This window comes from Podarcis raffonei, chromosome 6 (genome assembly GCF_027172205.1).
Source record: "Podarcis raffonei isolate rPodRaf1 chromosome 6, rPodRaf1.pri, whole genome shotgun sequence".
NCBI lineage: Eukaryota > Metazoa > Chordata > Lepidosauria > Squamata > Lacertidae > Podarcis > Podarcis raffonei.
The window spans coordinates 45,399,024-45,415,518 of NC_070607.1; the positions used below are offsets into that span (position 1 = coordinate 45,399,024).

At 42.3% G+C, this 16,495-nt stretch overlaps 1 protein-coding gene across 6 annotated transcripts in view; it reads left to right on the plus strand.

Annotated features, from left to right (window-relative positions):
- Window positions 1-16,495, plus strand: part of BEND5 (BEN domain containing 5) — a 694,656-nt gene that overhangs the window by 387,953 nt on the left and 290,208 nt on the right. For 4 of the 6 annotated variants that reach the window (XM_053392492.1, XM_053392491.1, XM_053392495.1 and 1 more), the window contains 3 exons: window positions 5,708-6,083; window positions 13,457-13,605; window positions 14,189-14,402. The exons of the other annotated variants lie outside the window; for them this stretch is intronic. In XM_053392492.1, the coding sequence (XP_053248467.1) occupies window positions 5,708-6,083; window positions 13,457-13,605; window positions 14,189-14,402 (739 nt within the window). The remainder of the gene's footprint in view (window positions 1-5,707; window positions 6,084-13,456; window positions 13,606-14,188; window positions 14,403-16,495) is intronic. 6 annotated transcript variants of the gene reach the window in all.

Consider the following 16,495-nt stretch of genomic DNA (forward strand, 5'->3'; position numbering starts at 1 on the left):
TTTCGTTGCTAGATGGAACTTATAGTAGCCTACTTCACAAGAAGCACATGGTAAACTGAAAGTGTCACATAAAAATATCACTATGAAACATAAAACAATACACAGTGTGCTTGTCTTTTTAAGTGACTGGCTGAGCAGGAAAATGTGCTCAGTGATTTTAGTCTCACCATCTGGAAACTATTTTTTCCTCAGTGGATTTAGGTAACGAAATACACTGACCTTGAGCTAAAAGTTCTCAGGAAAATTCCTTCCTGATTTTTGTCAGGATGCATCTAAAGACATGTACCCTACAAACAGTTCTCGAACTCATCTGGATTAAAAGTAAATGGAGTGAATAAATGCTCAAAATGAAGAGATCTGTGATGCATTGAAGAAGCATCATACAAAAAGTACACAACAGACATGCAAAAATGGTCTAATATATGTTTGTATTCCAGGTTTTGCTTATGTGATAAAACGGTTTGTGGGACACATAGTTCTGGGTCATATTATTTGCCAAAGCTTTCCCTCTTTAGCCTGCTACCAGGTACTGTGTAGTAATCAGCCTTTTATATACTGAAAAAAACATTACCTGGCTCTCCTTTGCCAATACATACCAGTACTCAAGCCTGCTTGTGGAGGTGTACTTCATTTTAATTCTAGGAAAATCAGATAGGGAGCATATTCATGCGCATTTTGACTATTTTAGATTCATGATGACTGCCAATGTTTTCACTAGAGTCAGGGAATAGGTGTTTGGCTTAGTGACAACGTTATAGAGAAACAGCATATACAAAAGCTATTACGTGCGTATGCCACAGGCATACTGTTTGTGTTTTAATGTTGCAGTGTAAGTTTATTTTATTTGTTTAACAAGTAAAAATGGTAGAAGCATGATAACCACACCATATGATCAATGTATAAGAATTGTAGATCGGTATGATGTGATGCACACATGCAAGCAACTATTAATTTACTGCTGGGTAGCTTTCTGGGAATAGCTCATGCTAAGGCAAAACCGTGTGAGATTGCCAGTGTATTTTTTCCTCAATGCCTGTCCCCGTCCCTCACCCTTTTTATTTTTTATTTTTTAAGTTTGCCAAGCACATAAAGCTGAATGCGCACAAGTTAAATGTGCCCAAGTTGCAAGTTCCCTGTATTTACATTCTGCTTTTACATTGGACTTCATGGAGTAACCAGGTCTCCGATCTTATTGCCACCAATACTGCCACATGCCAGGCCCAGGAAAGCACATTTTGATTCCCTTCAACCAAACTCAAAAGGCAATCTCACCAGATATGTATTTTTCTGAATTATGGGAACAGTTGCTGCTCATTCATTCTCTCACACACATTTCTTAAATCTATATGTAGGATAATCCAATAGCAATACATGGAAAGTTCCATGCTAGTTAGTTCATTTGCTTGTTGCTGTAGTACACAGTATTCAGTGTGCTATGAAATGCTATACCTCCAGGTATGGCAAGTACCGTATTGGCCTGAATATAAGCCGCACCTGAATATAAGCCACACCTTTAAAATTGAGGGGGGGGGAATACCCAAATATAAGCCACTCCATTCCTTGCTGCTCCTGGCTGCATACTTGGGGGGAGGGGGGAGCCACACTGCGTTGCCAGCGGCTTTTCCCTTTCCTCACTCTTTCCCTTCCCGGCCTTTGGGAAGAGGACGGGGGACTACACACAGGGCAGGCGCAGCTTTGCTGCGCTCCTGCCACTGTTTGCCCCACGCTCCTGACTGCATACCGTAAGGTCACGTTTATAAGCTGCACTTTAACTTTTCACGGTCGGAATTTGGGGGAAAAGTGAGGCTTATATTCAGGCCAATACGGTATGTTTTCTCATAAATGCTAGCTATAGTCAACATGGGGAGGAACACACCCAGTTACCCAGGCTGTCAAGCTGTTTTGAAAATAGCTTAGTGGCTCGGTTTTGTCAAGATCTTGCTGCAATCTCGTCTCTCAGAGTCCAAATGCCTGCAAGTTCACAGTAAGATGTTGCTTGATTTAGAGTGACTTTCGAACCCAGCCAATATCTGCCTGTCTTTTAAGGCAAAAGGTTATTTTCCATCTGTATTATGCATTCTGCTGTATTATTTTATTACTGCTCCATAATGTGTTTCATGTACAGTTATGGTAGTTATTTTGTCATCATTGTTGTAGCAGTTGTTTTTGTTGCTTATTTTATGATTAAGTTGTAAATTAGTTTTGTCAACAGCTTAGGTATGTAGGATATGTTGTATTTCTTATTTTGGACATCTTGATGTGAAAAAAAATAAGGTCTTATACATAAAAAGTTTAAGAAAAGCAGCTTGATTTGGTGTGACAGGTATAATGATGACCTTTTCTGCATAAATAGTATTCTTAAAAGTTTGAGGTGCTTGATGCCCATGAAGTACTGTCCTTATATCACATTTGTCATGGTTGCATCTTAGTTCTGGTTGTCAGTGAAAACTGATGCAGCAATATGGTAGACTATAGCCTGCAAACTTTCATCCTTCCCCGCAGTAAAGTTTGCTAAAGTGGTTCTTTATTTTTGCCATAAAAGAGAAACATTTTCCTCTGAATTGTAGTTTGGTGCTCCTTTCCAAATATTTTAATAAGATGAGAATGACCAGCTGCTCAGTGGCACTATTTCACATACTGTACTGTGCCCACAATCCATATAGGTATAGTTATATTTTGCTGAAAGTTGAGACCTCGTCACTAAATTGTGCTAACGAGCTCAACCGCCATTAAAGGAACATCCTGTAGTTCTTAGATATAAACTGTGCCATTGAATATTGTTGCACCATTTCCTATAAAATTATCAACCGGGCAACATTTCAAGAAAGTCAAGAGATGTTGTGATTCACCAGAGAACTTTAGAGCACTATCAAGAGGATTCAAAACAACCCCCAAATAACAGGATAAGATTGCCTTCAAATAATTCTCCCCCTGTGGCCTATTAAAAGTATTGGCAGAGAATTTCTGGATGCAGTGAAGAACAGTGTATTATCAGAAAATACTGTTTTTCTTTTGATTAGATCAGTGGATGTTCTGGCATTTGGGCTTTTTGACTGGAGGGACTGACTCCTTTAAGCATTCAGCACACTTATTATTCAGCAGATAGTTAATAATTTTGGAAATGCACTTGAGCAAATACCTGAACTTAAATACACTGGACCATCTCAAAGAACTGATAATGCTTTCAGTAGCGGACAAAAATGTTAATTATGGCTCTTCATCTTTCAGAATTAATATGCTGTCAATATCTTTCTATTTGCATGCACTTGGAGTCACACCTGCTATTTTCTTAGACTCATCATCATGGTTTCCTTTTGTTGTGACAAGATCAACTGTGGAACAGTAGAAGAATCATTTCAGTTGATGCATGTTTCAGTTTTGAATTTTGCATGATTCTTCAAATTCTATAGCTAATTGGAATTCAGACCTGGAATTTCTACCCTTTTCAGAAACTGATCTCCTTGTTAAATCCTGGATTTTATACTTCACAATTACATTCTTATTTTTATTTTACAAAAACAGTTACCCACTCTTCATTACTGCAGGCACTGCCAGAGTGGACTACAAAACTTGAAATAAGACAAGTCGCGCGCGCGCTCTCTCTCTCTCTCTCCTCCTCCTCCTCTCTCCCTAACTCTCCCTCCCCCCCCCATTTTAAACTTGCAAGAGAAGTTACAAAATTCTAAAACAATAGACAAAACACTATTGTTTGGTATACACTTGTGTAAAAAGATATGTCTTCAGAAAACATTTGAAGTTCAGAGCTGTATGTTCTTTAAAAATAGGTGTGGCATTCAGAAAAAAGTGCACTAATGGCTTTTGAACGGGTTTGCTGTTTTTATGTTGCAAGTATACTCAGGGATCCCATATTTCATACAGTGAAAAACTGGACATAAAAGTTGTTGAGCTTTCCCCCAAAAAAATCGCAAAAATGAAGTTTTTGAGCTTATTTTAAAAGGAAAATCGTATGGGTTGCTCTACGTCTGGATTCTGACTGCAGTGTTCTGGATATGTCCAGGAAATTCCAGACGTAGGGCAACCCTAAGTATGAGTATAGTTTGTTATACTTGAGTATTTCTCATTTAAGTTCAGGCTGGTCTTCTGTATGTTTTCTTTCAGAATTTTAGATCTCTGTTGGTGATGACTAGAAAATAAGGAAAAGTAAATTTTGCAGCCCTGACATGCTTCTCACTCAAGAACTGTTCACTGGCTATTACTGTTAACATGTATAAAAATGTGCCGTTTATTGTTCATGCACATACTATATCCAAATACAAATTTAACATTTGATACATCCATGATTTACGATACTGATAAACTCTTTAGTGCTATTGTGACAGTATATTGACATTGTTTTTATTCTGCATTTATTGCCACATTCTCATTTTGTTATGATTTAAAATAAACTTCGAATTCAACATGAAAACATGGGCTATTTGATATTTTTGCATTTACTAGCTACATATGTAGTGTTTCTCTATAATGTTGCCCTAAGCCAAAATAATGTAGTTTTATCATGAAAACAGTTATTATTTTAAAGCAAACTATTTCAGTTACACATCTGCTTTGCTTGATGCTAAAATGGGGCACAAAGTAGCTGTAAGAAAGCTTAAGTACTAATACTGAGAGTCAAAGGAAGGGCAGATAAATTTGCCTTGGAGACATTACCTCAGTTGAGATATGGCTGATTATTGCACAGTACTGGATAGCCTGATGCCGAATGAAATTATTTCATTAATAATTTTGTTATATTGTGGAATTATTCCACTCAGTCACTTGGTTTGAGCTTTGATGCCCCCCAATTAGGTTAATGGTGTGAAAGTTGTGGCCACACCAGTAGCGTACAAAAATTTCTTTTAAGTATGTATGTATGTATGTATGTATGTATGTATGTTTGTATGTATGTATTTCCCACCTTTTACTCCAAGGAACTCAAGCTGGTATACATGCTTCTTTCTCCCAATTTTTTCCCTCACAACAACCCTGTGAGGTAGGGTTGAGAAACAGTGACTGGACCAAGGTCACCCAGTGAACTTCATGGCTAAGTGAGGATTTGAACTGTGCTCTCCCAAGTCCTAGTCTGACACTAACCATTACATAAATGCATACTGCCAGGAAATTTTGCAGAGAACTATTAGCTAACCTTCAGCAAATCTGTTTTGTCACCTCAGTGCACTAAGAAAAATATAGTTTTCAGCTGATGGAATGAAAGAACACAATATCTATGCCTATTTTTTCCCCTGGGAGCACTCAACAGTTAATAGTGTTGTTGAAAAATATCTAGGTGCTAACAACTTTCTTAGTTTGTGTGTTGAAAAAATAAATTTCATACAAAAGGCACAATTGCAAACCTGCAAAGGAGTTCATGTAAACCAGTGTGCTCCCATTCTCTTCAGCATACTAAGGACTCTCTGAGCATTGTGGAGAATTCCCACTGCCAATTGTCTGCAACTTTTGACTAGCTTTGGTAGGCAGCCCAAATTGGGGTTACCATCAGCCCTGCCTTCTCCAAGTGCTAACTTGAAAAGATTGTGATTATTTATTATTATTATGGTTCAATAAAAAAGAATGACTTCATATTTAGTATAGTTCATTGTAAGCACATCGTTTACTTGAGGACTCTGGTGAATTCCTGTTTTAATTAACTATAGATCTCTGTAGCATGCTACGTATTGTATGTTAACACAATGTTTGTTGTAACACACAGAGACAAGACGGAAGGAAACAAAATGAAGGTACGCACAAAAGCATTGAAGCAGTTGTTGCGCGCCTTGAGAAACAAAATGGAATGAGTCTCAGTAGCAATTCCAGTCCTGAAGCAACATTTATGGAAACTTCAGAAAGGATGAACAATATGGACGATGCTGTAGTTCCTCGAGTTCTTTATGAAGAATTGCTGCGAAGCTATCAGCAGCAGCAGGAAGAAATGAGACACATTCAACAAGAACTTGAGCGAACAAGAAGGCAGCTTGTTCAGCAAGCAAAAAAGCTAAAGGAGTATGGGACATTAGTGTCAGAAATGAAGGAGCTCAGAGACTTGAACAGACGGCTACAGGATGTACTGCTTCTCAGACTAGGCAGTGGTAAGTACTTGGATATATGTGGGACAAGTTCTTAAATAATTTAATTTTAAATTAGAATGGCTGAAATAATCACAATATAATCTGCTTCATTGCATATGCCAATCTTCCATTTCATACATTGAAAATTCTGTATTCATGTTCCTTTTTTCATTCTTTTTATTAATAGAAATTTTCATCCTGGTAATATTGGCATGCTTTTCCAGGGCTGCACACAGCCATGCTGTGCTGCAGCTGTGGAAACATACTCTTTTTGAAAACCACTTTGAGGTTTTATTATAATCAGGCAGTATATAAATGTTTTGAAATGAATACATCTAGGTATCTCTTCCCACCCAAACCAGAAAAAAGGATGCAGAAATATAAGAATCTTTCATAGCACACTGGTCCTTGTAACATGTCTGCGACACCATTTATTGCAGCTTAAGTATTGTGGCCAAAGTTCTTGGTAGAATGAGAAAAGGAATCCAATAAATATCTTGAATAAATATAAGAGTTCCATCTTACAGCATGATCCTTTGCATGTATACTTGGAATCTCACTATTTATCAGGACTTGCTTTCAGATAAGTGTTCATAGGATTGGAGAACCATAAGCCGAACCTTCAAAGTGCTCTTTTTGAGCAAACAACATTTGCTCCAATTTATTTTTCAGTTCCATATCTGTAAATTCCATTGATTTTTAAAATTCAATTTAGATTTTCTCAAAATGTATACTATCTAAAACTTTGTTTGGTTTACACAAAACCAAAGACACTTTTGCCACATTTGGACAATCAGGTACTGGCTTGACAAACAAGGCTTGTGGCACTATCATGAGTGTGTTTCCAATGTTTCAAAGTCTCCAGATAGGGGTACAGTCATACCTTGGTTATCAAACGTAATCCATTCCTGAAGTCCGTTTGACTTCCGAAAACCTTTGAAAACCAAGGCGTGGCTTCCAGTTGGCTGCAGGAGCTTCCCGCTCTCACAGTCGGAAGCTGCGTCGGATGTTTGGCTGTTCGCAAACTGGAACACGCACTTCCGGGTTTGCAGTGTTTGGCAGCCAAAACGGACGAGTAGCAAGGCGTTTTAGAACCAAGTTGCGACTGTATAAGGAAAGGTGCTCCTTTAGGTAACCTCATCTCAAGATATCCAGGGCTTTATAGGCTAATAGGAAGACCTAAAACCTGGCTCAATAGCAAAATGGCAGCCAGTGAAACTCAGCCCAGGTGTTATGCACAGTTGATAGGTGCCCTCTTCCACAGCCTTGCTGTGGCATTATGCACTAGCAACAGCTGCTAGTTCAACCTTAAGGGAAGCTCCACAAAGAGTTCATTGCGGTAATCTAATTTGGAGACTTTCCGGGCTTTGACCACTTTACCTAGGCTATTCCAATAAAGGGATGGTCATATCTGTTGTAGCAGCCAAACTAGCAGAAGGTGCTCCTTATCCACTTGTTCTCCAGTGACAAAGATGGATTCAGGAGCACCGGCAAACTACTTACTTGCTACTTCAGAGAGTGAAACCCCATTTAGAACAGTCAGTTGATCTGTTCCTGGGCCTGGGAAGTGCTCCTAAACAGAACCCTAATCCTAACCAGAATTCAAGCTCAGTTTATTGACCCTCATCCAGCCCATCATGGTACCTAAGCACTTACCCAATTCCTGCATAGTCACTTGATTCAGAAAAAGAGTTGAGTTATGTTTTGTCTCTCACGTGATGTGACAGAAAATACATAATAAAAGCAAAAACAACCCAATAACACACACACACCCCGTCATATTTTAAAAGTGCATCAGATGTCCTGGTTAAAGGGGTGTGTTTTCATCTGGTGCCTTAAAGGGGTATAATGAAAGTGCCAGCTGAACCTCCCTGGGGAGAGCATTCTGCAAATGGGGAGCCACTGCAGAAAAGGCCCATTCTCGTGTTGCCACCCTCCGGACCTGCCATTGGAGGTGACACAAAGAAGAGCGTCAGAGGGTGATCTCAGGGTCTGGGTAGGTTCATATGGAGAGAAGCAGTCCAATAAACTGTTTAATCTATAGGCTTTCTGCTAGACCACTGCTAAGCCACTGCCACAACATATTGGATCTGTGCATACATATGCCATGCTCATTTTTCAGTCGTGTTACTCTACAAATACCTCTTATTGTCAGTGTTCAGTCCTTCTCTGTGCAACTTTTTTTGGTTACTTTTCTGTTTTGGAAGTTGTGACAAATCTCTTTCTTAGCATCTGACATCTTTTCCACTGGGAAGTATTATGAAAAGGTTCTGTTCAGTTCCCTCTTCTAAGCATGATGTCGTAATTTTCTACTTGATATTCCCCTGCTTATTCTTCTTTGAAATTTCATTTAGCTCATTGAAATATAGGGATGGCTGGGTGGCTTCTCTTACATTCTCCAGTACTCTGTGAATGGGTATTTGAAGAAAATATGAAAGCGTTAGATTATTTTTTTCCTCCAGTGTCTTGGAGTGTGCTGTCACTGAAGATGTGATAGCCCTATATTTTGACAAATCGTATTTCTTAATTATAGTAGCCAGTTACATTTAAAACAAGGAAGATAAATGTTGTGTTTCTTGCTAAGAGATAAGATGCAGTAATAAACAATATTTAGACTTGAAGTTTAATATTTAAAGAAAGTTATTACAGTTTTTTCAGATATTTAATTAGCTACAAATTTTTTCTTCTTTTACTAAGCTGGTTTTCATGCACTCAAAGTAAGCTGAACTCTCAAAATGTTTGCACTTCCCTTTAGATTACCCTTCTAAATACCACCATTTTATTTTATTTTTACTATCCCACTAAGAGGCTAGTGGCCATTGAAATGCAGTTTGTTAGCAGGCTGGTAAAAACTGCCCTACCAAATAGGCTGGCACAGGAGGGGCAGAGCTAAGGGATGAGTTTCCCTTCCTCCACAGCTAGCCTGCGAACTGAATGGGCAGGCGGAAGAGGAACGAGATACCTGTCCATTCTCTGCCAGTTCACTGACCTTCATGGTCACCTATGGCTATTCAGCTAAATACAGGTCTGATTTAGGAAAAGGACTGGCGAGAAGGTACTTTTCTATTTTTACTACAAATACCTTTCAGAATCAAAGCATTGAGAAGCAAACATACTTCCTTGTGTGAGTGCATAGGTAGTACTCTTTCCCTAAGTGATCTAATGTCAAGTGTGTCAGGAGATAAAAACTAGTTTCCATAAATTTTTAGAAGGCATAAGCAGGCAGAAGTGAAGCAGGGAAGCAGAAAGGATTAATTTCTGCATATTTCATTTTGTTTCCTTTTGATAGAGAAACATTCTAAGAGCTGAGAATCCCAGTTCATATTTTTTGCACACACTCTAAAATCCCAAGCATGTGCTCTTTTGATCTCTTAAATATTGTATGTTGGACTCTTACCACTTCAAATACATCTCAGAAAGTGTGAATCTACATTCAAGGCTTTCCCCGCTATCTTTTTGAAAGAAAACTTAGGCTGTGCTCTTATGTTGTAGTGTGTACTGGAATTAAAGCAACAAATCAGTGGGTCCCTGTCCACGCAGAAGTCCCAGTTGTGCCTGCTGCCTGGGAAGGCAGCAGGAGAGCAAGGCATTGGCAGCAGCTGGATTGTAGTCTGGCTCACCCAGCATCTGGCTGTGCTGCAGCCCAGGGCCTACCATGGGAGCTGTAAGTCTAATTAAAGGCCTGGCCCAGATTTCGATGTTGCTGTTTTCAACCGCTGGTGAAACTGCCATCGCACTCTGCCCCGCCAGAGGGAGAATCGAGCTGAATCGGCAAGGGGCTGATACCGCTCCTTTCTTCCTACGCTCCTTTAAACTGCTTGGCTGAGGAGTGAGCTGCTGCCCTTCCCTTAAGGAACCCCTGACCCGCCACCGGCTCACAGGAGCCAAGGATGGGAGCTCCATTAAAGTGCTCCCCCTCTCCAGCTGAGAGAGCCCCGCCCCAACTCCTGCTTGCACATGAGTAGGAGCGGGATCAAGGCTGCTCAGCTGGGGAGCCCAAAGTCTTTTCTTCCCAGCTGAGAGATCCCCGACCCTGCTGCTGTTTGCACCCAAGTAGGAGTGGGATTGGGGCTGCTCAGCTGAGAAGCCTGTAGCCCGCCCTTCCCAACTGAGAGAGCCCCAACCGTGCTTGGCTCCCTCTGGGAGGGTGTGTTGCACCTTTCCTCCCAGAAAGATGGAAGGCAGACCAGGCAGTGTAGGGGCTCTTGGATGCTGCTGGCGGGCCCAGTGCTCACCAGCAGCTTCCAGCAGCCCTTCCCCACAAGGCATGGATACAGTAGCTTTGCACCCCGTGCCTTGCAGACTTCGCCCAGGAGTGTGGGCTGCATCATTCCTCCTGGGGTGAATGACCCCACACCAGAGGAGAGAGACAGCGCACCCGCACAGGTAAAAGCAGTCAAACACATGGAGCCTGACAGGTTCCGTGCGCTTGGCTACTGCCGCTTGGTCTGACTTCGGGGAGTGGGGGGCAAGCTGGCAAGGTAGCTGCCCCCCCCCCCGTGCCAGCGAAGTCATAGGGAGCTTGGCCAAGGAGCCCCAAGGTCCTGGCTGCTCCAGTGTGAGCGGCAGGGGACTTGGGGCTGGGTCCGCTGGGAGCAGGAACTCTCCCGCTGCCAGCGGAGCCTGGCCAAGGGATCTTGGGGCTTGCTTAGCTGGGCGCAGGAGCCTTCCCGCCCCCCAGCTGAGCAGCAGGCTTGGGCCAGCTGTATTGGCCACAGCCTGTGAGGCGCTGGGGTGAAAGCACCTGAGCTCCCACGTTGAGAGCTACAGGAGTTTCACCCAGTATCTTGCCAGCTGGGGCCAATGCAGCTCTTTTCAACATAGCTGTATATCATCAACCGCGATGTTTGGCTGGCGATACACCATGATGTTGAAAACCCAACATCGTCCATCCCTTGTGTGAGGTACAGCCACAAGCTTTTAGTGGCCTCATATGCAGGCAGCAGCTTTTAGGTGCCTCTGGGCAGAAATGTGACTGCATTGTGAAAAACAGTCTGCTACTAGTCCCCTCCCTTTAGCCAATAGATTCATATATCCGCCTTGGCTGTCTGTTAGTGAAGGTAGCCAAGAATATCAGTTTGCAGTGTCCCACAGGGCCAAGGCTAGACACCGTCTTTGCCATGAGTTAAATGTATCATCTGAAAGTTATCTTACTGTATAACCTGGTAATATTTTATTCCAGAATGCTACATTTGGGGACTTTGAAACAACAAAAATGATGCACAAGAAACTTAGGAAGCAAAACTATGGAAAAAATATCTAACACTGTTGTATTTATTTTCTAATTCTAGTTCTGGATGTTCTACACCTCACAAATGAAAAGATTTTTTCACTGATACAGGGATTTTCCTTACTCCACACTTGTGTTTGCTAGGTTAAGATAATTTTGTTGACTTTCAGAAACCTCCCATTACTGCACAATTTCTTTCTTGCTTACCGAAGCACAAAAGCCACAAAGAGAGAGAAACTTTAAAAGTAGGCATGGTGCATGGCAAATTAGGCACGCAACACCAATTAGCAAAAACACAGTAAAAGGAATTGCATGTCTAATTCACAACACGCTGTGCTGTAAATGCAACTCTTAGTAGTTTGTGAAATCACTGTGAAGTTTATCTAGTTAGAAGAGGCTTTGATTTTGGAAAGAAAACTATCCAGAGATACAGACTCTTAATTTTACTGCTTTCTGTCAGTGGCTCCTAAGTAATAGAACCTCATTTATATATTTATTTTCTAGGGGTACTGTGGATTCCTGTTTTGGTAGAGGTTACTAGTCATGCTATGTTAGGAAGAGTTTAATTTCACACGTACAAATATATAGATTATCAGCACACAGCAGAAGGCCACCAAATAGAAATAGCATAATGCTTTCTGGTGAGGTAACCTTTTCTTTTTACAAATAAATATTTAGCGTCCGCATTTTTGGTTGTTCTCTGTATTATTTCTCCATGCTGCAAGAATTGTATGTAGCTAAGGGGAGTGCTGTTCACACTCCTGTTATGAGATAGAAATAGGTCTTGCCCGTCCCTTGAATTGTTGATACAGGAGTGAGCTATTCTCTTCTCAGGTTCTCCAGTTATGGAATTTCTACATTCAGCCAGGGAAGGATTGAAGAGAAAGCCCTGGCTTAGCATCATTACGGTAGCTGAGTTGGAAGCAAGCACTTCCTGCTCAGCTTACAGAAAGGGATAGATAGGCAGGACAACTCTGCACAAGCTGCTGCTGTGTCCAAGAGCTCTTGGCTGCAGTGCAGACTTCCTCAAGGTTCTCCCGTGCACCCAGTCTCCTGCCCTAAAACCACTTGCTCTTTGGGGGGCAAAGGGAGACTCAGTCTTGCCCTCTGCTTTTGAAGCAACCAGGATAAGTGAAGGGGAATTGGGCTTGGAGATGGCACATACCTTTTGACATGTTGCCTCTGGGCCCATTTTCTACCCTCCCCACCATACATAGCTTTGGAGATACATTGTGTTTCCTTCCCTTCCTCTGTCTGCACTGCAGAGAGCAGGAAGGTTCAGTCCTGCTGCATGCTGCTTCACCAGCACATTCCATGTAGGGAACACACTAGTGAAGAGGACCCCTTGCAGTCAGCAGTATTGAAGCCTCCACTTGCTACCACCCCTTTGGGGAATATGCTTATGAAGCAGCACCCAGCAGGATTGCAAGCTAGGTTCTATCCTGCTAGCTGCAAGGTGCTGCTTTGCAAGCATGTTCCCCGCAGGGAAGGCACTTGCAAAGCAGCACCCAGCAGGATTGCGCACTCTGCTTGTTTAAGCCTGCTGGGTACAGGGCAAATCACTCAGCTGGATCAAACCTTCCTGTTCTCCACAGTGTGATCAGGGGCAGTGGAAGGAGGCACAGTGTCTCCTCACCCTCACACCTGACCAGGGGTCAGCAGACTTTTTTCAGCTGTGGGCCGGTCCACCGTCCCTCAGACCTTGTGGAGGGCCGGACTCTCTCTCTCTCTCTCTCTCTCTCTCTCATGAATTCCTATGCCCCACAAATAACCCAGAGATGCATTTTAAATAAAAGCACACATTCTACTCATGTAAAAACATGCTGATTCCAGGACCGTCTGCGGGCCGGATTGAGAAGGCGATTGGCTGCACCCGGCCCCCGGGCCTTAGTTTGCCTACCCATGCTCCTGACCATATGTTGACTTTACCCCTGCATGTGCACTCCTCCATTGTCTCTCAAGACAGACCGATGCCAACAACAATTGGATGTTGCCCATATCTGGATTAATCTGGGATAGAGTTGGGCTTTCCTTGTACTGAATGTGGATTACATGTTTTGAGCTCTGGGATTTTGAGTTAGATCCAGTTTTTTATAGAATCAGTGTAATCTGTTTAAATTAATGCTGTTTGATATACTCAAATGCTGTTTTCTGGACTGTGTAGGTCCTGCGCTAGACCTTGAAAAAGTTCAGCCAGAATCCATTGAGCCTGAGCCTGAAGTACAGAATGCTTTCAGTGAGGAAGCAAATACATCAACATACTATCCTGCTGCTGTTCCAGTAATGGACAAATATATTCTTGAGAATGGAAAGGTAATTTAGGCGGCTACTTCATAAATATTTGTCATGTGGAATTTAGGTGGATTTCATGTCACTATATCAGGTCAAGAGAAATCTAGAAGACCTTTACAGACATTTCTTGAGTTGTGGTTTCCTTTCCTAGTGGTTTTTGCATTTGTTTGGCAAAATGTACTCACATACCACACACCTGATGAAAATCATAGCTTTAGAAGAGATGGAATGTCTTCCCATGTGTTAGACACAGTTATGTGAGAGATTTTGAAAGTAACTTGGAACTCCTAGATCTGATTCATAGATATCTATGTGTGTATTTGTCTTTTGGAGACTAGTATTTCAATCATCGTTGAGCCTATATGGTTGTATGAATTCACTTTCTGCTATAATTGTTTGTAGAACAGCTTGCTTTCAGTTTACATGAATGTACACAGAACTCAGTTTCAAGTTAATTCTAACATTTCATACCTTGAGATATTGCAGGAGTATTATTTTTTAAGATCAGTGGCTGGTTCTTATGAAATATTAAACAAATCACTACTAATCTGGATGCTCTTTGCTTTTTGAAAACTCACTGCATTTCCCTCCCTTTACACTTCAGGTCCATCTTGGCAGCGGCATCTGGGTAGATGAGGAGAAATGGCACCAACTGCAAGTAACGCAAGGGGATTCAAAGTATACAAAAAACTTAGCGGTTATGATCTGGGGAACAGATGTTCTTAAGAACAGAAGCGTCACAGGAGTCGCCACCAAAAAAAAGAAAGACGCCGTTCCCAAACCACCTCTGTCCCCTCACAAATTAAGCATTGTCAGAGGTACGTGACTAGGAGCATGCAATACTGCTGTGATGAAATGGGAGAATCTTTCTTCCTCTTTTTTTTTTATAAAAAATTACTCAAATATGCAGCACAATTCCACATTCCAGTTACACTGTTGTGGGCAGGAGAGATATGCTATTGCTACACCAACAGAAAAGCCCATATATCCTATGCATGCTCAACCCAGGAGAAGAGGTGGGAAACACATAACCAGTTTTTTCTTTAATGGTGGGAAAGCAACAGACATGCCCCTAGCATACATTGAAAACTGACCATTGCTATCCCTACTCACAAATGGAGAGAGTCAGTGAACTCACAATGCCAGGGTCGTACTCCAACACACAACGTTAGAGCACCTCACTCCACCAGCCCCATTAGCATAGCCATCAATGACCACAATACTGCAAGTCCCCAGGTATCTCCTGGCAGGGGTTTGACTTGAGTTACTCTATTCACAACCACCATTTGGAGCACCACACACAGAAGAAAAGGAGAGTCCAGATAATGCTGCCACCATCCACAGCCATAGATACCAGGAGCATAAGGAATGGAGGAGGAGCCATAGCTGGGTGGAACAGCTCACATTTTACATGGCAGGAGTGCCAGTTTAAAATTCAGGGTACAACTAGGAAAGATGGGAAGCCCCCCTCCTCCCACTTGACACACCTTAGCAAATCAGGAGGAGCACTGCATGAAGCAATAGCCTGGCTGCTGCATGGGCCAACCAGACCATTTGGCCCACCCTTTCCCCTAGCACCCCATGTGACCAGTCACCTTCCTTGCTATCTTGCCTGATAGTCCAGCGCTGCTGAGTAGAATCTCAGTAGGCCTCTGCCTCTCTCTTTTCCTTGCCAAATGACTGCCTACTACACGCAGTCACCATCAAACTTGTGCAACCTGATAGGCCTGCCCACTCATAAGTGAACAACCACTGAAAGCATCACTTCAAGCTTCCTTCCTTCCCCTCTCAGAGTCCCATCCTGAGGCCAGATCCTACTTGAGTACAACCCTACGAACGGCAACAAAACAAACAAACAAACAAAAACATGTTGCAGAATCATAGCCTTTATTCAACTCAGTGCATCTGGGATAGTGGACCCTGAAAGAGAAAAACACTTTTCAGGGATGGCCAAAGCAGGTTCTTTATGACAGTTGCTCAATAGTCAGAAGAGCAGGTTCTCCTTGTGGCACCAGCTTCATCCTAGGGACACCTTCATCTGTTTTGTGTCTGTGATGAATCTTCCAAGGATGTATGCACATGCTTAGAACAAGTAGGATGCTATGAGCAAAAGCTGGAAATGTCCTAGTCTCTACTGCTTGTCATGCATTGGACCTTTCTCATGGTCTGTGCAGAATGAGGTTTCAAGTGGATCCTGTATCTTTTAAGAGAAGGGAGTCACTGACAGGGAAGAATGAGCAATAGTCAGCAGCCCATGGCCGCTGAAGCTGGAGCAGGTGTTTTGGGGTGAGTGAGAAGTGAGAAGACAGGGTCTCATGACGTCTGTATAGAACACTGTATAGAACTGTATAGAACACTTGAATTGTAGAGTTGGAAGGGACCCTGAGGGTTATCTAGTCAAACCCCCTGTGATGCAGGAATCTCATCTAAATCATACATGACAGGTGGCTATTCAACCTCTGCTTAAAAACCTTCAAGGACGGAAAGTCCATCACCTTTCATTGGAGTCTGTTCCTCTGTGGGACAGCTCTTACTGTCAGAAAGTTCTTCCTGATGTTTAGTCGGAATCTCCTTTCTTGTAACATGAAGTTATTGGTTTGAGTCCTCTGGAGCAGGAGAAAAGAAGCTTGCTCCATCTGCCATGTGACATCTGTTCAGATATTTGAAGATGGATACCATGTCTCCTCTTTAGCAGGCTAAACATACCCAATTCCCCCAACCATTCCTCCTAAGGCTTGGTTTCCAGACCAAGTTGTGCTCCCCCTGTGTTGGGTTTATATGCTAGTGGTAGTGTGCTGTGATTGGGTGCTGAGTTACACTGTGTCATATGGCCTGTCATTTGACGAGAAAAGGGATGCAGGTGGCACTGTGGTCTAAACCACTGAGCCTCTTGGGCTTGCCGATCGGAAGG